This window comes from Callorhinus ursinus, unplaced genomic scaffold (genome assembly GCF_003265705.2).
Source record: "Callorhinus ursinus isolate GAN/ISIS: 27379988/994484 unplaced genomic scaffold, GSC_fseal_2.0 scaffold11, whole genome shotgun sequence".
NCBI lineage: Eukaryota > Metazoa > Chordata > Mammalia > Carnivora > Otariidae > Callorhinus > Callorhinus ursinus.
The window spans coordinates 24,388,770-24,407,501 of record NW_027397073.1 but is presented as its reverse complement, the minus strand read 5'-3'; the positions used below and the strand labels follow the sequence as shown (position 1 = coordinate 24,407,501).

The 18,732-nt window shown below is 38.4% G+C and overlaps 1 protein-coding gene across 1 annotated transcript in view; it reads right to left on the bottom strand.

The window, feature by feature from the left end:
* Window positions 1-18,732, bottom strand: part of DYM (dymeclin) — a 342,784-nt gene that overhangs the window by 188,692 nt on the left and 135,360 nt on the right. The window contains exons 12-13 of the mRNA XM_025886653.2: window positions 10,157-10,270; window positions 9,080-9,174 (exon numbers count right to left, since the gene is read on the bottom strand). Of these exons, the coding sequence (XP_025742438.2) occupies window positions 9,080-9,174; window positions 10,157-10,270 (209 nt within the window). The remainder of the gene's footprint in view (window positions 1-9,079; window positions 9,175-10,156; window positions 10,271-18,732) is intronic.

Sequence of the window (18,732 nt, the reverse complement as noted above, 5' to 3'; positions counted from 1 at the left end):
GCTCTGTAGGCACCGGGAACCACACAAGAAAATGATACACTGGCTCCTCCCATGGCTGTGGTTAAATAGGCTGTCCTTTGCTTCTGACCCAAGAATACTGAGTCTCTACCAGGACCCATGAAACCGTGGAATCTAATTTGTTAGACTGTAAGTTGGGTAAAAATCTCAGATCCTTTATAGCAGATAGGAATCGGGGCTTCATAATTCATGGCTAAAGGACAAAGTATGAACTCGCCCCATTACCTCTACAATATGACTACAACATTCTATAAAGCTCTATGCAACTTATTTCAATGTTTAATTTCCCATGTGACAATTCTGCTCATAAAAGTCTGTACTTACGATAAAAATGCAGATAAATGTATGACATGCTACTTTAAAAAGTTGATATTTTGAATGTGTCAGCAGTCTAAACTGAAATTAAACCAATTATGAAGTTTTCACATGTCCCATCAAGTCTACTGAGATACTCTTACTGTAAAATACTAGCAATCTCTGAATAGTTAGAAATTTTCTATTGGAAACAGAGATTTTCAACTGGGAGCTAAGTGCTCTCAATGTAACTTCTTAAGAAAAGGCTAAACTAAAACGCAAACCATGCCAGATTTTAGTTTAGTTACTTTCAGAGTACCACTAACTGTAGGAAGTGCAGGAAGCCAGATTTTCAAGGCAAAACATTTTTCCTTCCCTTCTTGGCTACTGTTAGGCCAAGATCAAACACGGATCGGCAAAGTGCAAAGCAATGGAGAAGCTGGAAGTTCTTTATTGCCTAAGCATTAGGCAAAAACTAGTTAACTTTATCTTTTAAAATAAATCATGTAAGTTTAACAGAAGTACTTACATTGCAAAACTATTGCTCAGAACTCCTACCAATCTAAAATAGAACATATTCTTAAGAACGCTCTATATTCAGTGAAGTTTTCATTTAGTGAAATATTTGGGAAATACAGGCAATGTGATGATTCTTTGGGCAAGGGTTCAGAATCCAGGAATATTAACAGAGAGCAAGAAATTTTTTTGTAGAGATGTTATCCAGATTTATTTTTAGATTAAAATTACTTTTAAAATGTCATAATACTGTAACAGAAAAAAGAGCTGTTAAAGACTTTGCAAGCCTGTGATAACTCTCACAGCACTCACATGACGTGTACATACGCTATTTTAGAGATGGAGAACAGAACTCACCAGGATTTCGGAACAGAACTGAACTACTTGTTATAACCCTTAATATCATATAATTCCTTCCCTAAAGAAACAGTTTCCTGACTACAATGATATCAGATAACGATATCACTGAGTTAAAGATTTGAAAAATAAAACCAATATGAGTATAACAATTTCTAGATGTCAGTCTGAAATTAAAATGTAAGATATCTCAAAGAGAACTTCAGCAGTGGTAGGCACACAGCAAAAGCCTGATAAGTACTTACTGAATTAAAAATAAATTCTAATGTCAAGGATTAGGTGGAAGAAAAATACTAGAGTTACGAGTGGAAAGACACAGTTCTTGTCTTCTTTTCCACGTTCACCTCCCAGGATAATATCTGCAGGCCATGTTCTGCAGGACCTCAACACATCCAAAACTTTCTCAACTAGCAAGCATAAGAAGAAGAAAAAAAAAAAGACTTTCCAGACTTTGCAACTGTGACTCTACGTATTTAGCTATATTATTGGAAGGAAGTTGAGATGAGGGGTGAAAGTGGCAAATGGAATGATCAACAAGGGCTTGGTCACCTTAGATGGCAGAGAATCATCTGTTTAAGAAAACCCTCCGCAGCTTGGATACGTGATCCCATGGTAGTTGAATTACCCTCAGAGACAACGCTTTGTGGGTCTTGCTTTGCCAGTGCCGTGGAAGGAACATGGGCTTTTAATCTGGAACATTCACCAGTTGTGTAGCACCAACATCCTAAAATGTGTAAGCCTCCAGTCTTTTACTAGTCTTAAATATAACAAAAAAGAAACAAGTGGTGAGATACTGAAGGTGATAGGTATGAATTTATCATTAAATGGACCTTATTTTAAAAGTAAGATAGTACTCCTGAAATATCATAACCAAGAGAAATAACCAGATAGGCTACTGTGTTATATATTTGAGTATTTTATGTTGTGTAATATAAATTAATCCTAATAACAAACAGACCGTTTGCTTCTTAATATTCTCTTGTATGTTTTCAGTTCAATGTATTGTTTGGGTCAGAAAAAAAAATCAATCCATGACAACTTAATTCAGTGGGGAAACTAGTGAGGAAGCCTGACATGGTAAGGTAATACGAGAAAGTATTATTAAAAGCAAACTGTCTATTTTTTTTTGATTCCATGAGCCATTCTGAAAGATCTTTATTTGTCCAAATAGAGTTAAATAACCAACCTGGCTTTTTGCGGTCTTCGAAAGAATGCTGGGTGATGATAATGCCTATTGTTACATATGCAGAGCAGAACAAGAAAGCTTACATAAACTGACAATTTGGGGTTGGTAAGACAGAGAGGAGGAGAATTTGCAAGAGTCTATGTTCATTACTGGTGGCTGTAAATGGTAAAAAAAAAAAAAAAAAAGGCAAAAGCATAAATCATGGATTGAAGAATTTTTAAATTCTCAAATTACATGATCAGATTTTACCAAAAAAAAACAAACCCTCTCTTTGTACTATTAAAAAAAGTCGTAATTAAAAATCTAACCTACATTTTGTATTATTTTATGGTCAAGAGGTTTGAAAGACCAGAACACTTTTGACACTCTGCATAGTCATCAACTTCCCTAGCTCCAAGCAGCAGCAGGTATGTGCAAAATGCAGCCCGAGACCAACTGACTTATATAAAGTCTCAGAATGATGGCTGCCAGAATTAAGCTTAAAATCTCAGATGCCAGGGGTGCCTGGGTGGCTCAGTCGGTTAAGCATCTGCCTTCGGCTCAGGTCATGATCTCAGGGTCCTGGGATCGAGCCCCACATTGGGCTCCCTGCTCGACGGGGAGTCGGCTTCTCCCTCTCCCTCTGCCTCTCCCCTCTGCTGCTCTCTCTGTCAAATAAATAAAATCTTAAAAAAAAAAAAATCTCAGATGCCAGCCCACCTGACTTAGTGAATCAGTCACTAAGTACTTATTAAAAGTCTACAGTGTGCTTATTGAGAGCTGACCTCTGTAAAGGAATGCAAAGAAATACAGCACAAATCTTTTCCTTCCAGTAATTACTACTCTGCTTAAGCAACAAGACTTGCAACTTCAGGCTAGGCCCATGTGTCACAAGTACCTATACTGGTCAGGTCAAGACATTCAAGTTCTCTCTCTCCTACACCCACCTCTGGGAGAAGCCACATTTTCCAACAGGTAACTTTCTCCTTTCCTGGCCCCTTGGCCCAGAAACTGACCGTGACCCAGGACTTCTGTAAAGCAATAAATAGGGCCAGCCAGGTTCTTCCTCTTTGTAATCTGAATAGGGAAACACGAAGCAACGGTGTTAGCAGCAGCTAGGTCTAAAGTGAAAAGGCCCAGGAGCTGGGCAGGGCGGGGCGGGGGGGGGTGCGTATGGCATGGTGGGAGGTTGGCCATTACAGGTTTAAGGTAAAACATAACAGAGGGGCAGGAAGCTGGTGGAGAAAGCTCTATAGAAGGAAGAGGGGATACCAGGGCGTGCCTCACTTTTTTTCCAGGTCCAGACTACATTTTATTCCGACACAGAAGTGTAGCTGTGAAAGAGCAGGGAACTGTGATGGTTCAATGAGGTCAGCGCAGCAGGTACCCACCAATATATTACAAGTAGTAATGGAAGACTAAGCGCAAATGGCAGGACCCCGATTATTTACTGTAAGGCAATTGGCACTACTGACATTCTGGGCGGGTAACTCTTTGTTATTCTGTGTATTATAGGATATCCCGGGCCTCTACCCACTAGATGTCAGCAGCAACCTCTTCCCCAGTTGCAGCAACTCCCCCAAAACCCCAACCAAACCAACCAAAAAAACCCCACAAAACAACGAAAAGACAAAACCTTATTCCAGACATTGCCAAATGTCCCTAGGGACAAAATCCCCCATGCTGAGAGCCACTGCTCTAAGGAGGTTGAACTGTAATCTATGGAAAAGGGAAGCACAGAATAATATTACCAGATATGAAATGGAAGCAGCAGTGCCGAGGCCTACCGTGGCAGGACAAGTAAGGAGGCAACGGATCAGGCAGGCTAATGCTACAGCACAGGTGAAGATGGTGGACATGTGAACCAAGGCAGGAGTAGTGGAGACAGAACATGGGGCATGAATGAATGAGAGTTTCAATGGCAGAGTTAGACACAACTTTTCAAGGGCACAACTGGATATAGCATTTAAAGGAAAGGGAGAAATGATGGTGAATTACTTGTAGGGTTCTGGCTTGGTAATTTAGGTGGCTGGGTGAGGGCTATTACACTATTACCCAGGACAGGGAATTTATTTATTTATTTTTAAAGATTTTATTTATTTATTTGACAGAGAGAGAAACAGCGAGAGCAGGAACACAAGCAGGGGGAGTGGGAGAGGGAGAAGCAGGCCTCCCGCGGAGCAGGGAGCCCGATGCGGGGCTTGATCCCAGGACCCTGGGATCATGACCTGAGCCAAAGGCAGATGCTTAACGACTGAGCCACCCAGGCGCCCCAGGACAGGGAATTTAAAAGGGAGAGCAGGTTTTTGTTTTTGTTTTTTTTTAAAGATTTTATTTATTTATTTGACAGAGAGAGACACAGCGAGAGAGGGAACACAAGCAGGGAGAGAGGGGGAGAAGCAGGCTTCCCGCTGAGCAGGGAGCCCGATGCCAGGACCCTGGGATCATGACCTGAGCTGAAGGCAGACGCTTAACCATCTGAGCCACCCAGGTGCCCCAGGAAGAGCAGGTTTGAAAATGAGTTGTTTTACACTTAATCACAGTTTGAGGTGAGTGTGGGCTACCCAGGTAGTGAGGTTAGTAGAGTTAGTGTTCAGCCAGTCAACACGTACATAGAGTGCACATTACGTGCCAGGCCCTTTACAAATATTAACTCACTTAACCCTCACCACATCCACTAAGAGATCTACTGTCCCCCCATCTTACCACAGGGACGCTGCTGCATAGAGAAGTTAAGTAACTTCTCCAAGGTTCCACGGTGGTTAAATTTTGGAGCTGGGATCCCCAACTCAGAGTCTGTGCTCTTAACCACCGAACTGTACTGCCTGCCTCAGGAAAAAGGGAGACATCAGGAGGACTGTGAACGTAAATTTGAATGGTTTTCTGTACACAAGAGCATGGAAGGTGAAGTCACAGGCATATATGTGAACTTTCCTAGGGAAAATGAGCAAAGAGAGAAGGAAAAAACCAACATAGCATGAAATACTGAAGGAAAGTTATGCGTTAAGCCAAAGGTGAAGGTGAATCGGGAGGAAAGAGCCAGTCGGGGAGATGGGAGGGGCAGTAGAGAAAGTACTAAGGGCAGGAAGTAAGTAATGATGTCTTTGTAACCCCTGACAATCCCTTGCATATACTCTTTACAAATATTTTTAATTAAGTATAATCCCAAATAATGATATCAAATATCCATACTTATATTCAAAAGACTTTATAGTTGAACAAAACTCAAATCATTTTTGCTTATGAGATTTTTCTAGAATACCAAGAGTTTATAGAAGATACATGGTCACTGAATATGAAACAATAGCACAGACACCATATGAAATCATTCCTTACATTTACGTCCAGCTAAGGCAGCTTGTAGAAGCTTTATTCACACCCTACTTCACAGCAATGTAACATGTTACTCTAGTTTGCATTTTGTTGAAGATCACAGGAAATACTGGCTCTTCTAGGTTTTGCAACTGACAGATACAGAACTGTGCAGTCTCTTCCTAAAGCAGGGTTTAGAAAATGTGTATATGAAACTGATTACTTCTCACTTGAAGGAGTTACTGGAGCATCTGGTGAATCTTGAGCTGTACTGCTATAATAAATCTGTGTCTCTAAACAGTTTTTGTTAGGCATTCCTTATCATACTTACAATCCTATACCCTGAACACAAACATTTAGTAGAAAATGAGTTTCCTCAAGATAAAAAAAAAAAAAAAGTTGGCCCCCATTTCCAATTCAAAGCAAATGTTTTCTTTTTTTTTTTTAAGATTTTATTTATTTATTTGAGAGAGAGAATGAGAGACAAAGAGCACGAGACGGAAGAGGGTCAGAGGGAGAAGCAGACTCCCTGCTGAGCAGGGAGCCCGATGTGGGACTCCAGGATCATGACCTGAGCCGAAGGCAGTCGCTTAACCAACTGAGCCACCCAGGCGCCCTAAAGCAAATGTTTTCTACAGGGATAAATCTTGATTTCCAGGTCCGAACTCAAAGTGTTTTCCAACCTTTAGCGTGCATACAAATCATCTGAGGATCCTGTTAAGATGAAGACTCTGATTCAGCAGGTCTAAAGCTGGGCTGACACTCACGTTTCTAACAGGGGCTCTCTCCTCTCTTGGACGGTGAAGATGTCCCAGTCCACACAGGCTGCTCAGATGCGGCCCCTGAACCAGGAGCGCTGGCAGCACTCGGAAACTTGTCAGAACTGCCCGGCCCTCCGGGTGACAAATGAAGCATACTAACATCATCTGCTGAGACTGATGAAGCCAGAAACTTACATTCAACTATTTCTTTTAAAATCCATTTACAACTCATTCATATACAGTTTCCTTTCTGTTACTGAAGATCAGACCTTCTTTTCTCTCAACGCCTTCCATTATTCTAAACTGTGCATCTAATAGTTAAGCACCTTCCACAAGGTGGCCCCAGCTTTCCTTCCAAGCTTTCTCCTCTAATCCCTATACAGGTCCACAACATGCCAGTTGAATGGGACTGGTTATTTTCTAAATAGAATGCCCTTTATCACACTCCCTCCCGTTCTGTTTTGTTGTGGTTGGTGCTTTTCCTCATCAGGCCAATCTCGAGAGTCATCTCTCTCTACTCACTCTGCCTGATTTCTCAGGAAAAGGTGATCTCACCGTTCTCTGAACCAACACTCACCCTCACCTGAGGAGTTTTTCTCTCACTCTAGTACTTACTACATTCTGCTGTATACCTGTATGTTCTTGTCTTATCTCAGCTACTGAAGTAGAAGCTACTTGAGGGCAGGAATTTTTACAACTAATCTGGATATACCTTGCAGTGTGTAACACAGTTCCTCACTAATACAATGCTAAATAAAACTCCATTAACATCAAGTAAAGCAGTGTTCCTTACTGATGATAAACTTGACCTAAATATTCCTAAATCACAACTCTAAATTCTGTTTCTTATTTCTCCAAATACAATTGGTTTTCTGCTTTACTCATCATAGATAGAAAATTGGGCACAGTGCTTTGCTTTTCAACTCTTATACTTAGAAAATTTTTATTTAACCTTGCTTGACACGTTATCAGAACTTAAATTGTAAACCAGTTAATTTGCCAATTTCATACTGAACAGGCCAAATGTTGGTGTATCCGTTGAGGAAAATGAATCCTGTACTGAAACCTGCATCAAGCCACTATGAAGCTCCACATACACACAAAAATAGACCGCAAAACAGCACAGTATCATTAAATCTCTTTCATTAAATCTCTGAACTACAGCATAGTAACAAAAATTAATATTTAGAAACTAAAGACTCTTCAGAACACCGGGAAGAATCGGAGTTATGAGGAGATACTATGTGTGCTTTAAGTGATCATGTTAGTGTTAGTACGAAGTTAGTCAAACAGATAATCACTCGAGTACAAACCCAAAAAGTAATCCAATATAGTATTAAGACCAGACCTAAATTAAACAGTGATTCGCTGGAAATATCCTCTGCTAAATTCTGAGGATAAATATAGAGACCAAGAACATAAGTTAATGCTGAGTAACTGTTAAAGATGAGGCCAGGTCAATAAGCACCTCTAACCAATGGATGGAAAGTGAGATCAAGAGTTTAAAAGTGACGGGGACTTGCGATCAGCACCAATGACTGCAACACAAGACCTAATCATCACAACTGCAGTGCCCCAAAAACAAGACCCAAAAGAAACAATCTGACTTCACTGACCTTCAAAACAAATGTTCTACTTGAGAGCCACTACGACAATCTACCTAAAGACCAAAAAGAACCCACACGTTAAAAAAAAAAAAACCCTGCAAACGATATTCCTTCATCATTTGTTAATAGGTTTCCTAACCTTAAAGAGCATATCTTTGGCAAAGGGTGGAGAAGGGACAGGAAGGAGTTTCTGGTGATGTTGTGGCAGACAGAGTAATGGTTACCCCCAAAATATCCACCTCCCAACCCCCCAAACCTGTAGATGTGTTGCTTTATATCGCAAAAGGGACCCTTCGGTTTGATTCAGCCACGGACGCTGAGTTACCCGGAGAGGGCCAAGGCAATCACAAGGATCCTCAGCGTGGAAGGGGGAACCAGATGAGGAGGTCAGAGGGATGAGATGTGAGGAGGATTCAACAGTTCACTGCTGCTGGCTCTGCCTGCAGAGGAAGGGGCCGCGAGCCAAGGAAGGCTGAAGCTTCTAGCAGCCGGAAAAGGCAAGGAAAAGGTTCTCCTCTAGAGCCTCCAGAAAGGAATGCAGCCCTATGGCACGTGGACTGTAGTCTGTGTGGAACTTTTAATCTACAGACTGTATAATAAATATGGGCTGTTTTAAGACACTAATTTATAGTAATTTGTTACGACAGTAATAGGAAACTAATATAATCATAAAGCCATGAAAAGAAGTCTCTAAAACAAACACAGCTACCCTCTCTTAAAAGGGTAATGTGATGCTCTGCAAATATGTGAAGATTTAGTTTGCGTTACAAAGAAATATACCTGCTCCTCTGTAAGATGCTAACACACAAAGCCTAAAATTAGATTTTATGAAAAGACAGAAAAGTAAATCCAATTAACTTTGATCAAGAAATTGGGTGAGAAAACAAAGCAGGACAAGGTATTTTCAACTAAACAAGAAGGTGATAAATATTAAGCAGGAAAATTTGATATTCTTTGTGCATAACACTAAAAAGGGACCACCACAGTGCCCATGCCACTGGGTCAGCCAAAAGGCGAAATGTGGTATTTCTCTTAAAGCTCCGATTTACCTGATGATCCTCTGGGCAGCATACTGATGGAGAGAACGGAACTGTGCCGACATGTTTGCTAAAGCAGCCAGACAGTTGGTGTGAAGGTACTTGTCCTGTAAGGAAACAGAAGGGTGAAAACAGATCAAGTCTTCTCTACATATGAAGCAAGGTTAACTGGAAGCAAATGTAAACTCAACTGTCCCTGATTTTTAGAAAGTTCAGGTTCATGATCCCTTTTCTCTTAATTCGAAAATCCTGAAAAGTCTGGGGTTTTTTTTTTTACCACATATTTGGAAGTTACATCTGATGCAAAAGATTATGTTGCTATTTCTGTTCTTCCTTATCCCTCTCCTGGTGGATATCGGAAGTATTTCACTGCAGAAATATTAATATTTATTACAGTGTGCCGCTCCAGAACCTCACGGTTACATAGACTATAGCATATATACCACAATCATCTTTCTAAAATCAACAAATTCTCCATTCTTAAGCATGTCTGAGTCCTAGAGCTTCAGATAAAAGATAAAAGATTGTGCACATGTATCCACATTAGCCTCATTGAGGGAAATAACTGAAAACAGTGTAGTAAACTTGACCACTTCTTTGAGCTATGAATTCTGTATATTGCTTCTCTCTCGAGCGGAACTGAAATTTGCTCCCAGATACTGCAAATACAATCCAGCTAAAATTTTCCTTTTACTCTTTAAAGTATTCGTTCTACTTTTCTTTTCCATTTGAATTCATATTTCCTTGTGCTCATATCTTCACACACTTTGTTGTTGCTGCTTTTAGCAGGCAAATCAGTTTTATTGATCTAGCAAAGACAGACATCTTTTATCTAAATATGCCCCACTGCCCATTTTGTTTCATGTACAATATCTTTAATCCACACAATCTATTAAATATTAAGAAACAGACACTATATACATTACTTTAGGATCACGTATTTCAGTCACTATATGCGTATCTGATATATTTTTTTTTACCGTATTACATAAAACTGTTAGTACTCTAAATATTGAGATTGCTTTAAACTACAGGCCTGATTGTACTATATGCATAAAGATAAAAAAAAAATAGCTATGGAATACTTACTCTTGTCCTCGTCATGTTGTACTGAATGGTTCTTATTACAACCAGTATCAGAAGACTCCCCAGTGAAATTTCAGTTAAAACTCGTTCTGAATACCAAGTAATGTTTTTTAATATCTGTAATGGGGAAGAAAAATTTAAGTAAATATGGCTGCTTTAGGGAAAAAAGGATTATCCACGTCTTCAATCTCTGATAAGCCATGGCTTTGCTCTGAAGGTGAGTTAAACAGTATAAAAGTGAACTGTGAGACTTTCAAGATAGCAAAACAGTGCTAAGATGTTCACTTCTTTTTCCTCCTTCCTTCTTAACTAGAAGAGAAAAGAGATCTGGAAAACATCACTACACAAAAAGGAGATATATTTGAAAGACGGACAGCACAAAGGCAAGACAGAAAAATAGGAAAAAGTGAAAATAGGAAAACTGAGGAGTCTCTTGAAAAGTAGAGCTGTCCCAACAATCACAGAAAACCTTCATACTTGTGTTCAGGAAAAAATAAGAACACAAATAAGTCAAGATCCAGAAGATCCACACCACATTCTGCTCTGGCTACTGAGAGCAGGTAGCTCTGGTGCTCACCTCTGGGCCGCAGTAAGCAAGATCTGTTTTCTAGCTTAAGCTGGTGCAGTTCCACAGTAGATATGTAACATGGACATCAGAGAGAGACAAAAACTGGACAGTGCAGGTTTGTGAACTGAAAGACTAAATTGAAAAGTTCTCTCAGACAATAGCAATAAATAGGCAAAAAGACAAAGTATGAGAGAAAAGCAGAGACTTAATGTTTACTTGATAAAAGTTCCAGAAACTATAGACTAGAAGGAAAACAGAAAAATTAGTAATAGAAAGTTTTGTTGAGGAAAAGAAAAAGTTTCAACATTCTGAGGAGAAATAATGAAAAAAAGTAAAATTTATTCTGGTAAGACTTCTGAATTTACAGGATACAATAAAACCTTATTGGCTCCCAGACAGAAGAAACAGGTTATCACCAAAAGAGAGACAAGCAAACTAACATTAGATTACTCATCCCAAGCATCTGTGTAACAAAAGAACAATGTCCATACATTTCTGAGGAATGGATTATGATTCTAGAATTCTATACCTAGAGAAACTACCACACAAGTATACAAAGACATGGAAGTATGCCAAGAGTCAACATGAACTGCTCACGCACCACTAAAAACAAACCACCACACATGTATGTACTTAGCTGCCCATCCTCTCCACTGTGATGACAGTAAATGACAGATCAAGGAGTTCAAGAGAAGGAGAATAAGGACTACCAAACAAACCCCAAAAGCAACAAGAAACCACAATCATAATCCATGAAATCAGAAAAATAAAATTAAGTCTAAATAATATGGTTGTACCTCAGTTCTTCTAAAAAATCATTAAAATAGACATTTCTCTGGTAAATCTGCCCACCAAAAAAGTCCAAATAATATGAGGAATGAGAAAGGGGGTATGGAAACAGACCAGAAGAATAAAAAAAAGTAAAGATGCAAGTGCAAACGAGTGCCCCCGCGATAGATTTTCACTCAGTTCAACTCTCTGGCAAGAGTCCCATGTCACCTAGTACCCCCCATTACAAATAACCCAACCCTGACCTGTTCTGCAGTCTCCGCTCATGCCAGAGGCTGGCATGCTGCAAATGCCCACTACATGGTAGCTGAATATTGTTTGTGAGGTAAAAAATGTAACATATAAGCATTCCCCTGTGTTCATAACTAAGGATGGCTGTCATCAAGTAGAAGAGATAACCTATGTGTAAAACAAATGACAGTTGAAAATATTCAAAATAATGGGTTTTGCCAGCTGAACCTTTATAAAAAAGTGAAGTGCTCAGTCCCGCTGACTTACCCTCTAAGGCACCAGTTCTCAAAATGTGGTCCTGGGACCCTGTAGGGGTCCCACAGACACTTGTGGAGAATTCTCAAGGCCAAAACTATTTTCCATGATAGTACCAAAACATTAGTTTCCACTCTCATTCTCTCATGAGTATATAGTTGAGTTTTTCAGGCGCTACGTAACATGGCTGATAGTGTAACAATTTTAATACAGAAGCAGACATGAGAATCTATCAGTCTTCTGTTAAGGCAATTTGTTAAAGAGATTTCTTAGTAAGAGAAGACTTCTTAACAAGAGAAGGAGAATAAGAGTCTTATTCTCCTTCTCTTGAATGGCAAAAATGTAAATGCCATTCTACTTGCTAAATTTTTGTTTGGCAAAAAACAGTTATTTTTCATAAAAATATATTATTGATGTTAACATGTATTGGGTTTATTACAATAACTATTATTTCTAAATGACCTGATTATTTAACATCTCAGTTTTAATTTCAAATATGGTAAATGTACAGAACTAAAACCCACAGAAAAAAACTATTTGGTGTTCTCAATTATTTTTAAGTGTAAAGACCAAAAAGTTTTAGAACCAATGCTCTTAAGTCTCCAAGTAAATACTAACACAGGATACTCATTAGGCAACTTTACTAGTGAGAGAAGTCTCTGTCGTTTTAAAAGGTCACACAGGTGAGTATAGTTCAGTTTCTCCTCTCTCAGCTCCTTTATTTAGAAATAAATTATCATAAGCCATCCTTATCTGAAACAGAGATCATTAGTTCTTAACATCTGCTTGTGTGTGTCAATTATATACCTGGATGGAAGAAATGTTTTGAATTAAAGCAGTCTTATTCATTTAACATTCAACAAATATTTAAATGGTATCCACATAGTAAACTTACAATGTTACTATAAAAATTAGAAATCCAATTTAGTCTTTACATAAAACTTTCTTTTCTTCCTGTGAAAAATGTATCATTGTTTAGAATTCTGGTTGTGTTTAAGAAGTAACTAGTTATAAAGCTCACACAGCTTCCCATGGGATATCAATGCATAATGGGCAACATACAGAAAATTTTTCTTGGTAGCCACTGACCTATTTAGAACCTATTTAACTGGCTCTTACAAGAACAATTCCCCATTTCTTGTATTTGATACTCAGACATACAGTTTAATAGTCATAGATTGGTATCCTGATTATACAATTTCATGGTCAACTAACTCAAATGATATGCAGAAGGAAACCCCTTAAGGAACTGAAAATGTCTTCCTTCTCAAAAAGGATACGAGAATTACTTGTTCTAGGTCTTTTCCTGAACTTTTGCCCCCCCATATAGATACGGTCTTATTGAATGTATCTCTTCCAAATGTTTGTATGCTAGAGTACAGTAACATACTGTGTAATGTCAACTCTTTTAAAAAACCAAGTACGCATAGAAAGGCAAAGCATAATTAACCTCCATACTCCCACAACTGACATTAACTGTTAACCTTTCATTTTTTTAAAGATTATAAATCCCATTTTATTCCCCTAAAAAGGGGGTACACCATCAACCACTAATCAACTACTATCTTGAGTTTAGTATGTACCTTTCCAGTCCCTTTCAAATGCTTTATATGTACACACGCTCCCTCCAAAACCTAGGATTCCTCTGTGTATTTGCTAGTTTATAAAAACAATACCATGGTGTTTGGGTTGAATAGTGTCCCCCAAAATTCATGTCCAAAACCTGCAAATGTGACCTTACTTGAAAACAGGGTCTTCATAAATATATAACCAAGAGGAGGTCATAGTAGGTTAGTATGGACCCTAAATCCACTATGACTGGTGTCCCTAGAAGAGGAGGGGAGACACAGAAACGGGCACCAAGTGAGAGAAGGCCATGACAGAACAGACACATAGAAGCTGCAAGCCAAGGACACACCAAGCACTGGTCGCCAGCAACTAAGAGCAAGACCTCTCTCCTAGGTCTTTCAGAGAAAGCGTGGCCCTGATGACACCCTGCTTTTGAACTCCTAATCGCCAGAACTGTGACAATTAATTTCCATTGTTTCTAGCTGTCCAGTTTGCAGTAATTAGTTATGGCAGCCCTAGGACACTAGCACACATAGGTATTTGCGTCTTATTTTTTTTCACTCAATATGTTCTTGTAACCTCCCATGTTGATACATAGAAGAAAAGTAATATTTACCACGTATGCCAAATTCTGAGAGTACTAATCATTTCTTAAAATGAATACTTCTATGGTAATTAATAAATAGCTGTTGCCCCAAGCCACTCCCCAAGGACCTCCTGGGGGTTCATCAATTAACATACAGCAGACAATGAAGGACCATGGTTGATGCCATTCTTACTGGCTGATTTTGGTACTATACTAGTTAAATATCTGAATATCACCTCTACTTCATTCCATCTAAGCACTGAACAGTACTGTACCAATAGGCCACATTTTCTTGGGTCCACTCTTCTATTAATGGAAATTGGGGTTATTTCCAGTTTTTCCCCAAAACAATGTTACAACGTAGATCCTTACCCTTACTATCTAAAATCTCACTATAGGATGCTCAGAAACCAGGGACTCCTTACTCTCCATATTTTCATACTCTGAATGTTAATTATCTAGTCGGTCAGGAATCATATAAATTTTAAAAAGAAAAATAATCTGTAAAACACCCGTTTTAAGCCACCCATTTCTCAGTACTTAATGACTTCATAAGCAAGTCTCCAAGAGTTTGCAAGGAAGCAAAACTGCAAAGTCACTGAATAGGTCTTTTTTATAAAATAACTATAGGTTTGGGTCACTATTAACTAAAAAGCATAGAGCATCAGTGTTCATCACAGTAGCATGAGTCACAAGCAGGTATTTAACTTAAAATTAAATTTTAATAAAATTAAAAATTCAATTCCTCAGTCACACCAGCCACATTACAAGTGCTACCTTCTCAGACAGCACATTTAGAGATTTCTGTCATCACAGAAATTTCACAGAGGTTAAAGAGCCTGATATAAAGAACACCACTGTATCCACCACTGTTTTCTCAAATGTTAGTATTTTGCTTCTGATGTCCTGAACCCCCCAGCCATTCCTCACTCATCCTATTCTCTAACCTCTGGCAGCCTGAATTTGATACTTCATTACCATGCAGATTTTTGAGATTTATTATTATCAATACATGCAGCTCTGTTTCATTCATTCTAGCTGTTCTACAGTATTTCATTTATGTTATCAGCTGTTTGCAATTTTGAACACTACAAACAATGCTACAATGAACATTCTTTCAAATGAGCTCTCGTGAACTCTGGAAAAGTTTTCCTTCGGACACAGCCAGGAAATGGAATTGCTGGGAGGTAGAGTATTTACTTCTGCAGGTTATTTGAGGAATGTAAAAAGCCAGATTCCTTTCAAAAGTGGTTCTGCTCATTTATATAGTATATGAGAGTCCTCTTTCTCTAGATCCTTACCAATTCTTAACAGAGCTTGTAATTTCTGCCAAACTCATGAGTACAAAATATTTCAGTTATTTTAATTAGCATGATCCTGACAAATCATCAGGTTGAACATCCTTTAAAAATGTTTGCTGGTCATTCAGGTTTTATATTCTGTTTTTCTATTACTTTGCCCATTTTTCTATTGAATACTTTGGTTTTTCTAACTGATTATGCTAATCTATGTTCCTGTCTATGGCTTGTTTTCACTTTTTTTAAGATTTTATTTATTTATTTGACAGAGAGATAGAGAGAGAGCACAAGTAGGCAGAGCGGCAGGCAGAGGGGGAGGGAGAAGCAGGCTCTCTGCTGAGCAGGGAGCCAAGGGTATAGGGCTGGATCCCAGGACCCCAGGATCATGACCTGAGCCGAAGCCAGCCACTTAACCAACTGAGCCACCCAGGCGCCCCTGTTTTCACCTTTATTAACCATGAAAGTTTTTCATTTTAATGTTGTCAATTTTATTGTTTTTATTCATGGTTTATACATTTTATGGTATGCTTAAGAAATCCCTATCCTGAGTTCATAAAAATATTATCCTTTAATTTCTCTTTGGAGATTTTAAAGTTCAGCTTTTTTTTAAGATTTTATTTATTTATTTATTTATTTGACAGAGAGAGAGAGAGCGAGAGAGGGAACACAAGCAGGGGGAGCAGGAGAGGGAGAAGCAGGCTTCCTGCAGAGCAGGGAGCCCGACATGGGGCTCGATCCCAGGACCCTAGGATCACAACCTGAGCTGAAGGCAGACGCTTAATGACCGAGCCACCCAGGCGCCCCTAAAGTTCAGCTTTTTATATCTAGGCCTTATTAACACAAGTGGAATTTGTCTTTGTATGTGGGGCAAAATCACCTAATTTTACTTTTCCTATTAGATAAGCCAAACTCTCAATCTCAGCACAATTTATCTACTACTTCTGTCGTACATTTGTGTTGCCATACGTGAGTTTGTAATTTCTGGACTCTCCAAATTCTTTTGTATTTATCTATTTTTTATTCCACTGTTAATGAAACACATTTAATTACTAATGTTTTATAACTAGTCTTATCTGGTAAGATAACTCCACACTGCTTTTCTTCAAAAACTTTCTAGGCAAAATGTTCTTCCATATGGTTTCAGGGACTGCAGGTGACCCTTGAGCAATGCAGAGGTTAGGGGTACCCAAACCCCTGCATAGCCAAAAATCCATCCAAAAGTCAAACTTTTGACACCTGAAAAAATTTAGTGATAAGCCTACTAAGGAAGAGAAGATACATTTACAGTACTATATTTATTGAAAACATCCATGTATCAGTACACCCACACAGTTCAAACCTACGTTGCTCAAAGGTCAACTGCAGGTGATCAAGTCTCACAAAAATCTTGAGATTTTGAACAGGATTGCATTCAACATAATGATTAATTTGAAAGCAAAATTAACAACTCTGTCACTGAGTCTTCCTATCTGTGAACATGGTATCTCTCTCCATTTATTAAGTCATACTTAGTATCTTTCATTTAGGTAATTTTTGCCATAAGAAATGTTGCACTTCCTGTTACACTGACTCCCAAGTTCACTGCAGTTTTATTGCCATTATGAATAGTATCTCTAGATCACATTTTTGAAGATTTATTTATTTATTTTGAGAAAGAGGAGGGGTGGGGCGGGCAGAGAGGGAGAGAATCTCAAGCAGACCCCCTGCTGGACGTGGAGCCAGATGCAGGGCTCAATCTCATGACCCTGAGATCGCAACCTGAGCTGAAATCAAGAGTTGGACACCTAACTGACTGAGCCACCCAGGCACCTCTCTAGATCACATTTTTGAAGTGCTTTGTTACTGGTGTGTAGAAACTGTATTTGTTTTGTATATGGATCTTGGATTCAGAAGTTTTGCTCAACTTTCTTAACAGTTCTAGTATTAGTATCTTGAATTTCCTATGTAGTTAATCATAACATCTGTAAATACAGACATTTAGATTTCCTCTCTTTTCAAGTTTAAATGACCTGCTTAGAGTCCTGATACAATGCTGAAGAGGAGTGGTAATATAGAACATCCTCTTTGTTCTGACTTTCAAGAAAATATTTCTAAAATTCTCCAAACGAGTATAATGCTTTTAACTGTAGGTTTTTGTAGATACACTGTTAAGACAAGGAATTTCTTTTCTACCCTTATTTTATTGACAACTCTGTTTTATCATGAATTGGTGTTGAATTTTATCAAATCCTTTTTCTGTATCTATTGAGATGATTTTATGGGTTTTCTCTCTTAAATTAGTAAGTTACATTGAGAGATTTTCTAATATTAAACTACCCTTGCATTCTTGGAATATTATTATTGACACAGATATATTCTTTTTGCTACCTTGCTTTATTCCATTTTATGATATTAGATTTATAAACTTTATGATTACATTTATGCCACTTATTAAATTGTTGTCTCTCAAGATCCACCTGTAATTTTCCTTTATCAAATTTTGATAAAGTTGGCATCAAGATTATGCTGTCCTCATAAAATGAGTTGGAAAGATTTCCCTTTTTTCTACTCTCTAGATGAGCTTGTATAAGATTGGTGTTATTTCTTCCTTCAGTTTTCAGAAGAATTCATAGGTAAAATCAGCTGGGCCAACAATTTTCATTTAGGATGATTTTATATTCAAAGTCAGTTCCTTTAAAAGAAAACAGGACTATTTTGATTTTTTTTTTTCTATTGTGAGCTTTGGTTAAGTTTTTTTCTGGGAGTGAAGGAAATTTGTCCATTTCACTCAACACTTAAATTTTATAGCATAAAATTACTCATAGTATCCTCTGAACATTTTTTAATATCTGTAGGATCTGTCCTGATCTCCTACACATTCTCAGTAATAGACATTTGTAACTCTTTCTCTTCTTGATCATCTTTCTGGGGGTTTATCAATCTTATGAATTTTCATATATTTTGCTTATAGTAACAAAGCAGAAAGATTTAAAATCAAAGATCTAAGCTTCTACCTAAAAAAAAAATCTCGAAAAAAAAAAAAGAAGTTAAAACTTCAAGTAAGAAGAAAGGAAATAAAAAGTAGGAATAAAATAGAAGAAAACAGAGAAAAGTCAATGGAATCCAAAGTTCGTCCTTTGAGGGGTGCCTGGGTGGCTCACTTGGTTAAGCACCTGACTCTTGGTTTTTGCTCAGGTCATGATCTCAGGGTCCTGGGGTCAAGCCTTGCATCAGGCTCCCTGCTCAGCAGGGCGTCTGTTTGTCTCCCTCTCTCTCTGCCCCTCCTCCCACTTGTATGTTCACT